The sequence below is a fragment of the Kogia breviceps genome, chromosome 9 (assembly GCF_026419965.1).
Source record: "Kogia breviceps isolate mKogBre1 chromosome 9, mKogBre1 haplotype 1, whole genome shotgun sequence".
Classification (NCBI taxonomy): Eukaryota; Metazoa; Chordata; class Mammalia; order Artiodactyla; family Physeteridae; genus Kogia; species Kogia breviceps.
The window spans coordinates 70,738,085-70,753,105 of NC_081318.1; the positions used below are offsets into that span (position 1 = coordinate 70,738,085).

The following is a 15,021-nucleotide window of genomic DNA, read 5'->3' on the forward strand; positions in this document are numbered from 1 at the left end:
AACATTAACTAGTTTGTCTTAAAAAGAAATAAAATATATATTTCGAGATGAATAATGCAAATCCGTCCACACTGTTTTTAGAAATGACTTAAAAATTTTAAACTATTGTTGGGTAACACGAACACTTTATATAGAGAAGTTATATGTTACTACTACACTGCTCTAAACTTTTCCTTTCAAATAGAAAAAAACTATATAATTAGATATCATTAATATGAAATTTAACTGGGTGAAAGAGTAAAAACTCAGCCAATTTTAATCTTTATAATACCTACACACGTAAAGGGTTTTCCACACAAGTAATGCCAAAAGTGTGCAAACCAGACAACAAAGTAGGCTAAAGGTCCTTTATTGATATATTCTTCTCTTTTAAATATATTTTCTGATATTTTATAGCAAAGTACAATAGTGATCAATTCCTGTTCATTAAATTAACAAAAAGACCCACCCATCATACATAATAATAGTACCAGCCCAACTGTGGGGAGAACAAGTAAAAATTTGATGGTTTTTCTTTTTTGAGTATGTGTTAAGTCCCCCCAAAATATTTTTCCCATATAACTAATTATATACTTAATATAAGCTTAGCAAAAGAAAAACTCAAAACTAAAGAAAAATATAAATAGGAATAAAAATAATTCCTAACCTCATGACAGAACTATAATATTCTGGTAAACATGCATCCTTTTCTGTACTATAGGTAAGATTATACAGTACTGTACCCTGATTATTTAAGGTAAGTATACAATATCCATTTTTTCATGTCATTTACTCTTACTTTATTACTTAAATGTTTTTAAATTTTACCTGTTTCCTACTTCTTAAAAAATCATTTTGTTACATAACCAATACTCCTTGTAAGTAAAGTGAAATATATAAAGAGAAAAATTAAAACTTCCAGGATCCTACCTCTCTATTAACATCTTAGTCATCCTACTTCCCTCCGTCCTTCCTTCCTCCCTTCCTTCCCTTATTCCCTCCTTCCTTCCTCCCTCCCTTCCTTTCTTCCTTCCTTCCCTCCCTTCCTCCTTCCTTCCTTCCTTCGTTGCCTTTCTATTTTTTTCTCCCTTTTATTTTGAGCCGTGTGGATTAAAGGCTCTTGGCACTCCAGCCAGGAGTCAAGGCTGTATCTCTGAGGTGGGAGAACCAACCTCAGCACACTGGTCCACAAGAGACCTCTCAGCTCCACGTAATATCAAACGGTGAAAATCTCCCAGAGATCTCCAGCTCAACACCAAGACCCAGCTTCACTCAAGGACCAGCAACGAACAGTGCTGAACACCCTATACCCAACAAAGAGCAAGACAGGTCTACAGCCCCATCCATTAGCAGAGAGGCTGCCTAAAATCATAATAAGGCTACCAACATCCCCATACACACCATCAGACGGGGACTTGCCCACCAGAAAGACAAGACGCAGCCTCATCCACCAGAACAGAGGCACTAGTCCCCCCAGCCAGGAAACCTGCTCAACCCACTGAACCAACCTCAGCCACTGGGGACAGCCACCAAAAACAGAGAGAACTACGAACCTGCAGCCTGCAAAAAGGAGACCCCAAACACAGTAAGATAAGCAAAATGAGAAGACAGAAAAACACACAGCAGATGAAGGAGCAAGACAAAAACACACCAGACCTAACAAATGAAGAGGTAATAGCCAGCCTACCTGAAAGGGAATTCAGAATAATGATAGTAAAGATGATTCAAAATCTTGGAAATAGAATAGACAAATTGCAAGAAACAGTTACCAAGGACCTAGAACAAATAAAGAGGAAGCAAGTAACGATGAGCAACACAATAAATGAAATTAAAAATACTCTAGATGGGATCAATAGCAGAATAACTGAGGCAGAAGGACAGATAAGTGACCTGGAAGATAAAATAGTGGAAATAACTACTGCAGAGCAGAAGAAAGAAAAAAGAATGAAAAGAACTGAGGACAGTCTCAGAGACCTCTGGGACAACATTAAACGCACCAACATTCGAATCATAGGGGTCCCAGAAGAAGAAGAGAAAAAGAAAGGGACTGAGAAAATATTTGAGGAGATTATAGTTGAAAACTTCCCTAATACAGGACAAGTCCAGGAAGCACAGAGAGTCTCATACAGGATAAACCCAAGGATAAACACGCCAAGACACATAATAATCAAACTGTCAAAAATTAAATACAAAGAAAACATATTAAAAGCAGCAAGGGAAAAACAACAAATAACACACAAGGGAATCCCCATAAGGTTAACATCTGATCTTTCAGCAGAAACTCTACAAGCCAGAAGGGAGTGGCAGGACATATTTAAAGTGATGAAGGAAAAAAACCTACAACCAAGATTACTCTACCCAGCAAGGATCTCATTCGGATTTGATGGAGAAATTAAAACCTTTACAGAAAAGCAAAAGCTGAGAGAGTTCAGCACCACCAAACCAGCTTTACAACAAATGCTAAAGGAACTTCTCTAAGCAAGAAACACAAGAGAAGGAAAAGACCTACAAGAACAACCTGAAACAATTAAGTAAATGGTAATAGGAACACACATATCAATAATTACCTTAAATGTAAATGGATTAAATGCTCCCACCAAAAGACACAGATTGGCTGAATGGATACAAAAACAGGACCCATATATATGGTGTCTACAAGAGACCCACTTCAGTCCTAGGGACACATACAGACTGAAAGTGAGGGGATGGAAAAAGATATTCCATGCAAATGGAAATCAGAAGAAAGCTGGAGTAGCAATTCTCATATCAGACAAAATAGACTTTAAAATAAAGACTATTACAAGAGACCAAGAAGGACACTACATAATGATGAAGGGATCGATCCATGAAGAAGATATAACAATTGTAAACATTTATGCACCCAACATAGGAGCACCTCAATACATAAGGCAAATACGAACAGCCATAAAAGGGGAAATCGACAGTAACACAATCATAGTAGGGGACTTTAACACCCCACTGTCACCAATGGACAGATCATCCAAAATGGAAATAAATAAGGAAACACAAGCTTTAAATGATACATTATACAAGATGGATTTACTTGATATTTATAGGACATTCCATCCAAAAACAACAGAATACACATTTTTCTCAAGTATCCATGGAACATTCTCCAGGATAGATCATATCTTGGGTCACAAATCTAGCCTTGGCAAATTTAAGAAAATTGAAATCGTATCAAGTATCTTTTCTGACCACAACGCTATGAGATTAGATATCAATTACAGGAAGAGATCTGTAAAAAATACAAACACATGGAGGCTAAACAATACACTACTTAATAACGAAGTGATCACTGAAGAAATCAAAGAGGAAATCAAAAAGTACTTAGAAACAAATGACAATGGAGACACGACGACCCAAAACCTATGGGATACAGCAAAAGCAGTTCTAAGAGGGAAGTTTATAGCAATACAATCCTACCTTAAGAAACAGGAAACATCTCGAATAAACAACCTAACTTTGCACCTAAAGCAATTAGAGAAGGAAGAACAAAAAAACCCCAAATTTAGCAGAAGGAAAGAAATCATAAAGATCAGATCAGAAATAAATGAAAAAGAAATGAAGGAAACAATAGCAAAGATCAATAAAAGTAAAAGCTGGTTCTTTGAGAAGATAAATAAAATTGATAAACCATTAGCCAGACTCATCAAGAGAAAAAGGGAGAAGACTCAAATCAATAGAATTAGAAATGAAAAAGGAGAAGTAACAACGGACACTGCAGAAATACAAAAGATTATTAGAGATTACTACAAGCAACTGTATGCCAATAAAATGGACAACCTGGAAGAAATGGACAAATTCTTAGAAATGCACAACCTGCCAAGACTGAACCAGGAAGAAATAGAAAATATGAACAGACCAATCACAAGCACTGAACTTGAACCTGTGATTCAAAATCTTCCAACAAACAAAAGCCCAGGACCAGATGGCTTCACAGGCGAATTCTATCAAACATTTAGAGAAGAGCTAACACCTATCCTTCTCAAACTCTTCCAAAACATAGCAGAGGGAGGAACACTCCCAAACTCATTCTATGAGGCCACCATCACCCTGATACCAAAACCAGACAAAGACGTCACAAAGAAAGAAAACTACAGGCCAATATCACTGAACATAGATGCAAAAATCCTCAACAAAATACTAGCAAACAGAATCCAACAGCACATTAAAAGGATCATACACCATGATCAAGTGGGGTTTATTCCAGGAATGCAAGGATTCTTCAATATATGCAAATCAATCAACGTGATACACCATATCAACAAACTGAAGGAGAAAAACCATATGATCATCTCAATAGATGCAGAGAAAGCTTTTGACAAAATTCAACACCCATTTATGAACAAAACCCTGCAGAAACTAGGCACAGAGGGAACTTACCTCAACATAATAAAGGCCATATATGACAAACCCACAGCCAGCATTGTTCTCAATGGTGAAAAACTGAAACCATTTCCACTAAGATCAGGAACAAGACAAGGTTGCCCACTCTCACCACTCTTATTCAACCTAGTTTTGGAAGTTCTAGCCACAGCAATCAGAGAAAATAAAGAAATAAAAGGAATCCAAATAGGAAAAGAAGAAGTAAAGCTGTCACTGTTTGCAGATGACATGATACTATACATAGAGAATACTAAGGATGCTACCAGAAAACTACTAGAACTAATCAATGAATTTGGTAAAGTAGCAGGATACAAAATTAATTCACAGAAATCTCTGGCATTCTTATACACTAACGATGAAAAATCCGAGAGGGAAATTAAGAAAACACTCCCATTTACCACTGCAACAAAAAGAATAAAATATCTAGGAATAAACCTACCTAAGGAGACAAAAGACTTCTATGCAGAAAACTATAAGACACTGATGAAAGAAATTAAAGATGATACAAAGAGATGGAGAAATATACCATGTTCTTGGATTGGAAGAATCAACATTGTGAAAATGACTCTATTACCCAAAGCAATCTACAGATTCAATGCAATCCCTATCAAATTACCACTGGCATTTTTTACAGAACTAGAACAAAACATTTCACAATTTGTATGGAAACACAAAAGATCCCGAATAGCCAAAGCAATCTTGAGAACAAAAAAATGGAGCTGGAGGAATCAGGCTCCCTGACTTCAGACTATACTACAAGGCCACAGTAATCAAGACAGTATGGTACTGGCACAAAAACAGAAATATAGATCAATGGAACAGGATAGAAAGCGCAGAGATAAACCCACACACATATGGTCACCTTATCTTTGATAAAGGAGGGAAGGATATACAGTGGAGAAAAGACAGCCTCTTCAATAAGTGGTGCTGGGAAAACTGGACAGCTACATGTAGAAGTATGAAATTAGAACACTCCCTAACACCACACACAAAAATAAACTCAAAATGGGTGAAAGACCTAAATGTAAGGCGAGACACTATCAAACTCTTAGAGGAAAACATAGGCAGAACACTCTATGACATAAACCACAGCAAGATCCTTTGTGACCCATCTCCTAGAGAAATGTAAATAAAAACAAAAATAAACAAATGGGATCTAATGAAACTTAAAAGCTTTTGCACAGCAAAGGATACCATAAACAAGACCAAAAGACAACCCTCAGAATGGGAGAAAATATTTGCAAATGAAGCAACTGACAAAGGATTAATATCCAAAATTTATAAGCAACTCATGCAGCTCAATAACAAAAAAACAAACAACCCAATCCAAAAATGGGCAGAAGAACTAAATAGACATTTCTCCCAAGAAGATATACAGATTGCCAACAAACACATGAAAGAATGCTCAACATCATTAATCATTAGAGAAATGCAAATCAAAACTACAATGAGATATCATCTCACACCGGTCAGATTGGCCATCATCAAAAACTCTAGAAACAATAAATGCTGGAGAGGGTGTGGAGAAAAGGGAACTCTCTTGCACTGCTGGTGGGAATGTAAATTGATACAGCCACTATGGAGAACAGTATGGAGGTTCCTTAAAAAACTACAAATAGAACTACCATATGACCCCACAATCCCCTACTAGGCATATACCCTGAGAAAACCATAATTCAAAAAGAGTCATGTACCAAAATGTTTATTACAGCTCTATTTACGATAGTCAGGACATGGAAGCAACCTAAGTGTCCATCAACAGATGAATGGATAAAGAAGATGTGGCACATATATACAATGGAATATTACTCAGCCATAAAAAGAAATGAAACTGAGTTATTTGTAATGAGGTGGATAGACCTGGAGTCTGTCATACAGAGTGAAGTAAGTCAGAAGGAAAAAAACAAATACCGTATGCTAACACATATATATGGAATCTAAGAAAAAAAAAATGTCATGAAGAGATTAGTGGTAGGACTGGAATAAAACACAGACCTACTAGACCATGGACTTGAGGATATGGGGAGGGGGAAGGGTAAGCTGTGACGATGTGAGAGAGTGGCAGGGACATATACACACTACCAAAAGTAAATTAGATAGCTAGTGGGAAGCTGCCGCATAGCACAGGGAGTTCACCTCTGTGCTTTGTGACCACCTAGAGGGGTGGGAGGGAGGGTGACACAAGAGGGTAGAGATATGGGAACATATGTATATGTATAACTGATTCACTTTGTTGTAAAGGAGAAACTAACACACTATTGTAAAACAGTTATACTCAAATAAAGATGTTTAAAAGGCAAAAAAAAAAAATCTTAGTATACATCTTATCAGAATCAGTCATTCATAAATATATAATTACTTACATATTTATTTTTTAAAAGATTAGATATCTAAACATACATCATTTTTAATTATGCTTTTCATATAAAAATATACATATCTTTTCATATTCATGAAGATACACTACCATAATAATGGCGGCACAGTATTTTATTGTACCAATATGCCTAAATTATCCCTCTATGTGGGACAATTAAATTGCTTTCAATTTTTTAGTATTACTAGCAACACTGTCATTAATGGCCTTAAATCGGATTGTTGCAAACTTGCTTATTAGCACTTTAGAATAAATTTCAGGAGCAGAATTCCTAAGCAAAGGATATGTATTTTTAAAAATTTTAATTAAGCGGATATGCATATTTTTAAAGCTCTTAGTAGAGCCTAGCAGGACTCTGAAGAAGCTGACAAAGGAAACGAAAAATCAAGTTCTGTGACCTCCATGAAAGATTCTAGGAACACAAAGATAGTAAGATAATTTCTGCCTGCAGGTAACCCACCATCTGACGGGAGAAACAAACACTCCAACAGGAACAACAATAAAAAATGGCAAGTCTGATAATGGATATGGTTAAACAAAGAACAATCAAGTAGTTCATTCCTAGGAAAGCTAGACTGAATTAACAAAAGACACTGTGGGGAAGAAATTTCAGATTCAAAAAAATAAATCAAAGACCTAGAAGTATCTATTAAAGTATTCTCAGTAATAGCCCATTTACACTCTTCCTCAGCCATGAATTTATTGAGGAAAGTATATAACCAGAAAAAAAAATTAGAGCTAGTAAACTTAATAACCACTAACACTTTGATGTATCTGACAAATAAGAAAACTGAGTTATCTTATAGACATACTAAGCAACTTACAGAAACAGATTTAGAATAAATTGTAAAGTACATACTATTTAAGTAGTTCAGAACACAGTTGTATTTAAAATCAAATAGCAGTTTTTAAAAATACTCATCATCTATACACACAGACAATAAAATATCCTTTTTTAAATTTAAGTAAGTAGAAACAGCACCAAAATTGTAAGGAAGATTACCTTATCAACAAACTTGCTTACACAGAATCTGGCTAGTACATTCAATACATAAGGAAATAGAAATACTGAAAATATAAAGATTATCTTTAGATGTATTTTTACTTAATTTCTTGAATAAATTATTGCTTAATCATCCTGACCTCCAAATCATATTTGTACATTTAAAAAAACTGTTTTAAAAACAAGAGTTGTAATTTTACAAAGTACATACCATCCATATGATATATTGATTAATATAATCAGGATCACTGAGTTGATTTATTAATGGAAGAAGAATTCCTCGTGCAAGGATTTCCTGGACAAAAATGTTAAAACACAAAAACAAACTTAATCTAATATACTTCTCAAATCCATAGCACAATGTAAATTTCCTAACACAATGCTGTTACTTAAGAAAGGTAAGGTACACATAAAAGTAAAACTTGATAAATGACATGATTTTACAAAAAGATGAGCTAGTATACCTCAGTTAAATGAGATGAAGCCACCTATATCAACTTGGATACATGGCCACAATGATAAGGAGAGTTGAGTGGAAAAAAAGCAAAAGGATACCTCTAAAATGTTAGCATTTATACTCATTTTTAAAAGGCAAAACATGGCACTATAAGTGTTTATGGATTCCTACATCTACATTAAAAGTATAAAAACGAAAAAGAAAATGAAAAGATACCAATCTTAGAATAGTGATTGCCTTCAAGGAAGGGACAGAGCAACTACAGCAAAATATTAACAGTGGTTAAATCTGGGTTGTTGGTACATAAATGTCTTTTGTATTATTCTCTACACCTGTCTGAGTTTGAAATTTACCTAATGGAAGATAATAAAAATAAAATAACATATGTTAAAACAATTACTCAACATTCTTTAAAATATACCTTCCCATTCTCTGCAGCTGTTTATGCTCCTATTAAGATTCTGCCTCTCCTTCAAGGACTGAGTACAGAATTAATTTTCCAATTAAGAAAACCCTGATCATTCCAGCTGAACACTTTTTCACTTATACGTTTAAAATACACTAATGCCCTGTATTTAAGCCATTTATCACATACTAGTCTGTATGTAATTTTGTGTCTTCTACTTCTCTAATACACTACAGCTCTTCAGGAACTTTTTGTATATGAGTGAGATTAGTTAATCTACTGATTTATCTATCTTCAAAAATATTTAGCCTCTTCTTCTCAAGGTCATTGTCTTAAACATGGCTGGAATTTGATAAATATTAAATGATGGAAATGAAGAAACTAAGAATTTAGTGCTGATTCTACTAAGACAATATTTTTACCTGTTACTACTCTTCAGTCGTTTATGCCTGTGATATCTAAATTTATGATATATCATTTCTTATGAATACTGGAGAGGCTAAATAGCTACAAATTTAACAGGACGTTTCACTTTTCTAAGTAAAGGACCAATTTATTTATTTATTCCTTTCCAGATCTCTAATTTATCTGTGCCATTTTCTGGTGTAAGTTCATAGAAGGTAGCCTTCACTTTATTTTCCTTTAGAGAAATACGTTATTTAAATTCTACTTTTGTAAGCTGTAGAAGTCTTTTGACAACTTTTCCCCCATGATGAATTCATATTTCCAAGAGGCACTAATGGAGGCTCCAGTACCTTTCTGAAATCTCTTTTGAGACATCGTACAGTCTCAAAGTAGAAGAAATTGCTTATTCTTTCAAGGTTAGCTTTAACTCTAACTTCTTAAAAATTATATTTATTTACAGATTCCCTTCCTTCAAATTATGAATCTGACCACAGAAGCTCACTTTTTTTTTTTTTTTTTTTTTTGTGGTACGCAGGCCTCCACTGCTGTGGCCTCTCCCGCTGCAGAGCACAGGCTCCGGACGCGCAGGCTCAGCAGCCATAGCCCACGGGCCCAGCCGCTCCGCGGCATGTGGGACCTCCCAGACCGGGGCACGAACCCGTGTCCCCTGCATCGACAGGCAGACCCCCAAACACTGCGCGACCAGGGAAGCCCAGAAGCTCACATTTTTTAAATGTACTTTGTAAGGAGAAAATTCACAAACAAAAAAGTATTTTTTACAAGTTTCTTTTCAAAATGAGAGAAAAAAACATGTGGACAAAATCTTTGAATAAATCTAGTGCTTCTTATTAATTAATGCAATCAATCAATATGTCTCAGAAAACTATGCTGATCTCCTAATTTGCCTCATGAAAGCGTTTGGTTAGTCAAGATGTAATCATATGACTCAACAATTCCTCTACAGGTTGTAGTGAGAGCTCTAAATATTCCAAAATATGTAGCAATTTCCAGATAATTTTCATATACTTTAAGACAAGTACCAGCTGCCAAATATGAAAGCTCAAAAGATAGAGTCACTGAGGCCATGAATCTCTAAATCAATAAAACACAGTAATGGAAGAAAGGAGAAGCAATTAAACAGCAATTATCTCAGTCAAATACTGTGATCTGTACAATCCATACAAAGGATCCATATAAAGGAAAGAGCTAAGAACTCTCTAAACCGTTATTTAATCTGAACAAAATGTCTTTTGGGAAAACCTAGATTTAATTATCAACAAAAGAAAACTGATAAAGAACTACCAAGTTAAAAGAAAAACAAATTGATTACAGTGCTCTAACAATTATACTCAAATCAATTAGACTCAAGCAAAAATAAATAAAATATTGCTCTAAAAGAACAATCTATGGCAAAACATACTTGCTCTTTAAACATTCCTACTTATTTTAAACTATAACCCCATGTAACAAGACTCATCTTCATTCCTGTCTCCTAAAAGTCAATTTAATCTTTAAGGAGCAGCAGTAGCATGTCCACCACAGCCAGCAAGAAGGACAAATAGGTTTCCTTTTGCATTAAACCCAATTCTCTGATTGGGTATGTGCTATGTGGCAGGTACTGTGATAACCACTAAGTACATAATCATGATAAATACAAAATATGGTCGCTGTCTTTATAGGACTTAGGATTCTACTGGGGGAAAGAGGCATCAAGCAAGTAAATGCAACAACCAAATTATCATTTTAAAATATGGTAAATGTTATGAAGGAAAACAGTACTTACCTACACTAATAGGGAATTATGAGGGGGCTTCTAGATTGGAGGCCTTTCTGAGGAAGTGAGATATGTGGGACAAATACAGTTTAGCCAAGAGAAGAAGGAGAATCATTCTATGCAGATGAAAAAGAGTACAAGACAGCCCTATGGTGGGGAGAAATGGCACTTCTGGAGAAGCCAATGTAGCTGGAACACAGTGACGGCATGGCATGAAGGCCAGAGAGGTAAACAAAGCCACATCATGCACAGTCTTACTGTAAGCCTTTTAAAAGGACTTGAGATTTAAAACTTTTCCTGGATAGTTATTACTGGGATGAAGAAAAGACTTATAAAAGGTAGACAGGATTTGGAGACAAGAATAAGATTTCCATCTTGGGCATTTAAAGTTTAAAAGGGCTGTGAATCAATCAAATAGTGATTTTAGTGGGCAGCTGGTCAGAGAGGCCTAGAGCTCAGAAGGGAAGTCTGGACTAAAGACATAAACTTTTATTAGCATTTGGCTGGTGTTTAAAGCCATAGGAATGGATGAGCAAGAAGAGGGCTCAGAACTGAACTTGGATATTTAAAAGTTAAGAAGAGGAATTAAAGCATATAAAGGTGACTAAAAAGGAGACCAAAGGAGGAGAAAAAGAGAAGACACTAATGACGTGGAATGCAAGAAATGAAAGAGTTTCAAGAAGGAAAACATGGCCAGCCATGTGAAATGCTGCTGAGATACTGCCTAACAATGGCTATCTGGAGTACCAGGCAAAGACTCTGCTGCCAAATAATCAGCATGAATGAGTATGATGACTGATTAGCAGTATCTTCCTTCAGTGGTAGATGTGAATCTAGTGATAGACATGCCAGATATTTACCTCTCTTGATAATGACTAGCCCAAATAATTGGTCTTCACTATATATAATCTATCAGACTCTTCCCATCAAAATCAAGCATTTTCTTCTCACTTCACAGTACCATTTACCCTACCTGAGAAGTGCACTGAACTCAAGTTAGAGAGCTATTAGGAAATTGATACTGCTTAAATAATAACATACAAGCATTAAATAACAACAGACACCTTAGGAATTGGTGTATCTGTTCTGCAGAATGGTAGACTAAAGAGATCATAAGCTTTCATTTTTAGAAAAATTAGAAACTTTAATTTTACCCATTCAGCCAGGGTAAGGGCTAATGTTAGCATGAGCTAGCATTTCTCAATCACAACCAGCAGCCAAAGCCAAAATGTTATTCCTTTACATGTGTACAAAGAATTTTACTCCAAAGGTTTATACCCAGGGAATAAATGAGTCCAAGACTACTATTCTCATCTGACTAACTTATTTTCCAATGACAAGAAGTAGAATCTTAGCTACCCAGGTTTTTCTGAAAGAGCCTATCCAGAAGTGTTACTTTAGTCAGCCTAATTTATAGGTGAAGCTATATTAAAGAAAATTTAAAACATATCTTTGTTATAATCAAAAATCCAAGTATCTAACTCTAACTCAGGCAGTTTTCAAGGTGTTGTCTAGGAACCTCTGGGGTGTGGGGGGAGACAAGCATACAGTGATATTTTCAAAAAGGAACATGATGGTGTGATGATACCATTAATGGAATGTGGGCTTGTGTATTTCTGTGTTCCAAAATTTCTTAGTTTTAATTTACAATACAATAAATATTGATAGATAAAGCCCACATAAACAAAAGCTCTTTGGGGTCTTCGATAATTTTTAAGAGCATAACAGGGTCCTGGGACAAAAATTTTAATAATTACTACTCTAAGTTTCTTTACAGCCATGTATTTTGTATAAGCTTAGGCTTACCCTGACAAAGTATCGCATGATCTTGTTCTGGAAATCTCCAGGAGGTAGCAATAAATATAATAAGACCTCACACAAATCCCTTAGGAATCCTAGAAATAAAAGAAGTAGCTATAACAACATTAGAAAATACGAAGTCTCTACCTACTCTTGATATAAACACAAATAAAGGTAGAAATAAGCAGTTGCCTGATTATACCAGCTTATTACCTTAGTAATCAGTATTCACTAAAAATTCCTTTATTGTTCTCCAAATAGCAACTATTCATTAATCAAACTAATACATATTTTTTATTCTGCCCAATTCTATCTCACATTTTGAACTGTTGAGAAACTTCAATCACAAAAGTGTTTTCCCCAAAAAGTTTTAGCTGTACCATGTATTCTACACTCCTACCACACATCTTTGCATACTTAAAAGTTATTTGTACATTTAAAAATACACTTGTAACTATTTTTTCAGGAAAGAACTTCCCCTATATTGGCAGATAATAACAAGAAGAGTATGCGCTTCTATTGGGTTGGCCAAAATGTTCGTTTGGGTTTTTCTGTAACATTATGGAAAAACCTGAATGAACACTTTGGCCAACCCAATATTTTACTGATTGAGGAGGGCTTGATTTACATAAAAGGACTGTACATTATTATATCTATTTCTTACATTTAGTTATTTCATATTAGTGCTAATGAAGTAGCAGTTAAGAACTGAACTGCACAATAAATATAAAAAGGAAAGAAGGAAAAAGGGAAAAAGCGGAAAGGAAGGCAAAGAAATAAAAAAGCTGAGCACATTTTAAAAAATCTAAGAAAACAATTTCCACAACCAGAAATGCGTTTCTGAATTGTTCATATGCTGACACTTCCCGGGAATATAATTATTGGGTCAGAACGAACTTTTTGGCCAATGCAATAAACAGCTAATCAAAAAAATGTGCCAAGTAGCACAGACTCCTAGTCGTTGTAAAACTAGGAAAAGACAACATCCTCAGCTAAAGTTTATCGGGTCTAACCTCTCAAAAAGAAAAGTACATTCAACTCTATAAATTTCATTTGAAATATTATAATCATTCCTTTAGGAAATATTTAGGGTAACAGGTGTACTCTTGAAATAGAAATAATAAATTCAAGGGGAAGATAAACTACTATAGATCAAAAAAAGTAAATTTATAATTATATAATGTTTCAGTTTGCTGTATTTTAAAAGATGACTAAAGAGGTACTCTTTAATTGCCATCTTTAAATTTTAAAGATGACCTTTAAAAAAGAAAAAAGAATCTAGAAACTACTGTTAAGAGTTTAAAAATACAATAAAGTGAATAGTAGCAGTGTCTTTACTATGCTGCCTGTCCTGTAAGAATAATTTCACTCTTAGATTTTACACTTAAATTTGTTCACTGATTCTGCTAACTTGTCTCCAACCAATGTGAACAGTTACTGTTCTCAAAAAAGTTAAACTGAAAAGAAAACCTTCTTCATCTTTGGGAGATGTGCACACTAGGTCACGGCAAACGGCCTTCTCCATTTCAACTTCAACTTCAAAGAAGGTATCTACAAGATCTTCTGCTGTACCTGGACAAAGAAGGAACAATTCAAGACATACAGAATAATAATGAAAAACAGATTTAAAAATCCTAATTTTCAAAGGGGATAAAGATATTACCTTTCACTTGATCATCTTTCTCTGTTATCTTCTGTTGAGCCTTTCTGAATACTCGTAGGTGTGTGCCAAAATCATCTACAATGCGTGTAGTAAAATAAGGTTGCCAGTCTATTTCTTTAGACCTTACAAAAAACACATGACATAAAAGCATTATATAAATGCTTCTTTTAATCAAAAAATAAGTTCATTTAATGACTACTGAAAGACATGATTATCAAAGAGACTGAATTTATTTATACTGAGATTTTACTCATTTAACCACTATTACACCTTAGCATTCCCTTTCAAAAGACCCAGTTTATCAAATCTACTTAAACCCTCGAACAATATTCTTTGAAGTATTTTATGTGCCAAAGCTTAAAAGTACTATCTAAATGCTTAAAATAAATAAAAGACAACAGGTATATTATGCAATTTCTCATCCCAGACATAACAATATATTAGGAATTCAGAATATTTTTGCTTTCTTTTAAAAGAGCAGTTGAGGTATTTCTTGGTTCCTTCTGAAACCCTTCTGAATTCTCCACATTCTTCCTTTTAGTTATACAGTCCAAGTTTTGAACCAAATACCTTTGGTATGAGCCTGACTGGTTTCTGTTTGCATATACAAACACTTAAAAATTTAACTATTTGAAATAACTATAGTCACATGGGAATGCTTTAAAGAGTAATGTAAAATATCACACTTACCATGAAAAAGGTGATTACTAAGTGTATTAAGTTACCTAGTACTCTTATCTAAAAAGG

The 15,021-nt window shown here is 34.7% G+C and overlaps 1 protein-coding gene across 4 annotated transcripts in view; it reads right to left on the reverse strand.

Annotated features, from left to right (window-relative positions):
• Window positions 1-15,021, reverse strand: part of SNX13 (sorting nexin 13) — a 153,392-nt gene that overhangs the window by 68,545 nt on the left and 69,826 nt on the right. For all 4 annotated transcript variants that reach the window (XM_067042605.1, XM_059073776.2, XM_059073775.2 and 1 more), the window contains 4 exons: window positions 14,275-14,396; window positions 14,082-14,183; window positions 12,618-12,706; window positions 7,981-8,064 (listed from right to left, as the gene is read on the reverse strand). In XM_067042605.1, coding sequence (XP_066898706.1) covers window positions 7,981-8,064; window positions 12,618-12,706; window positions 14,082-14,183; window positions 14,275-14,396 — 397 coding nt within the window. The remainder of the gene's footprint in view (window positions 1-7,980; window positions 8,065-12,617; window positions 12,707-14,081; window positions 14,184-14,274; window positions 14,397-15,021) is intronic.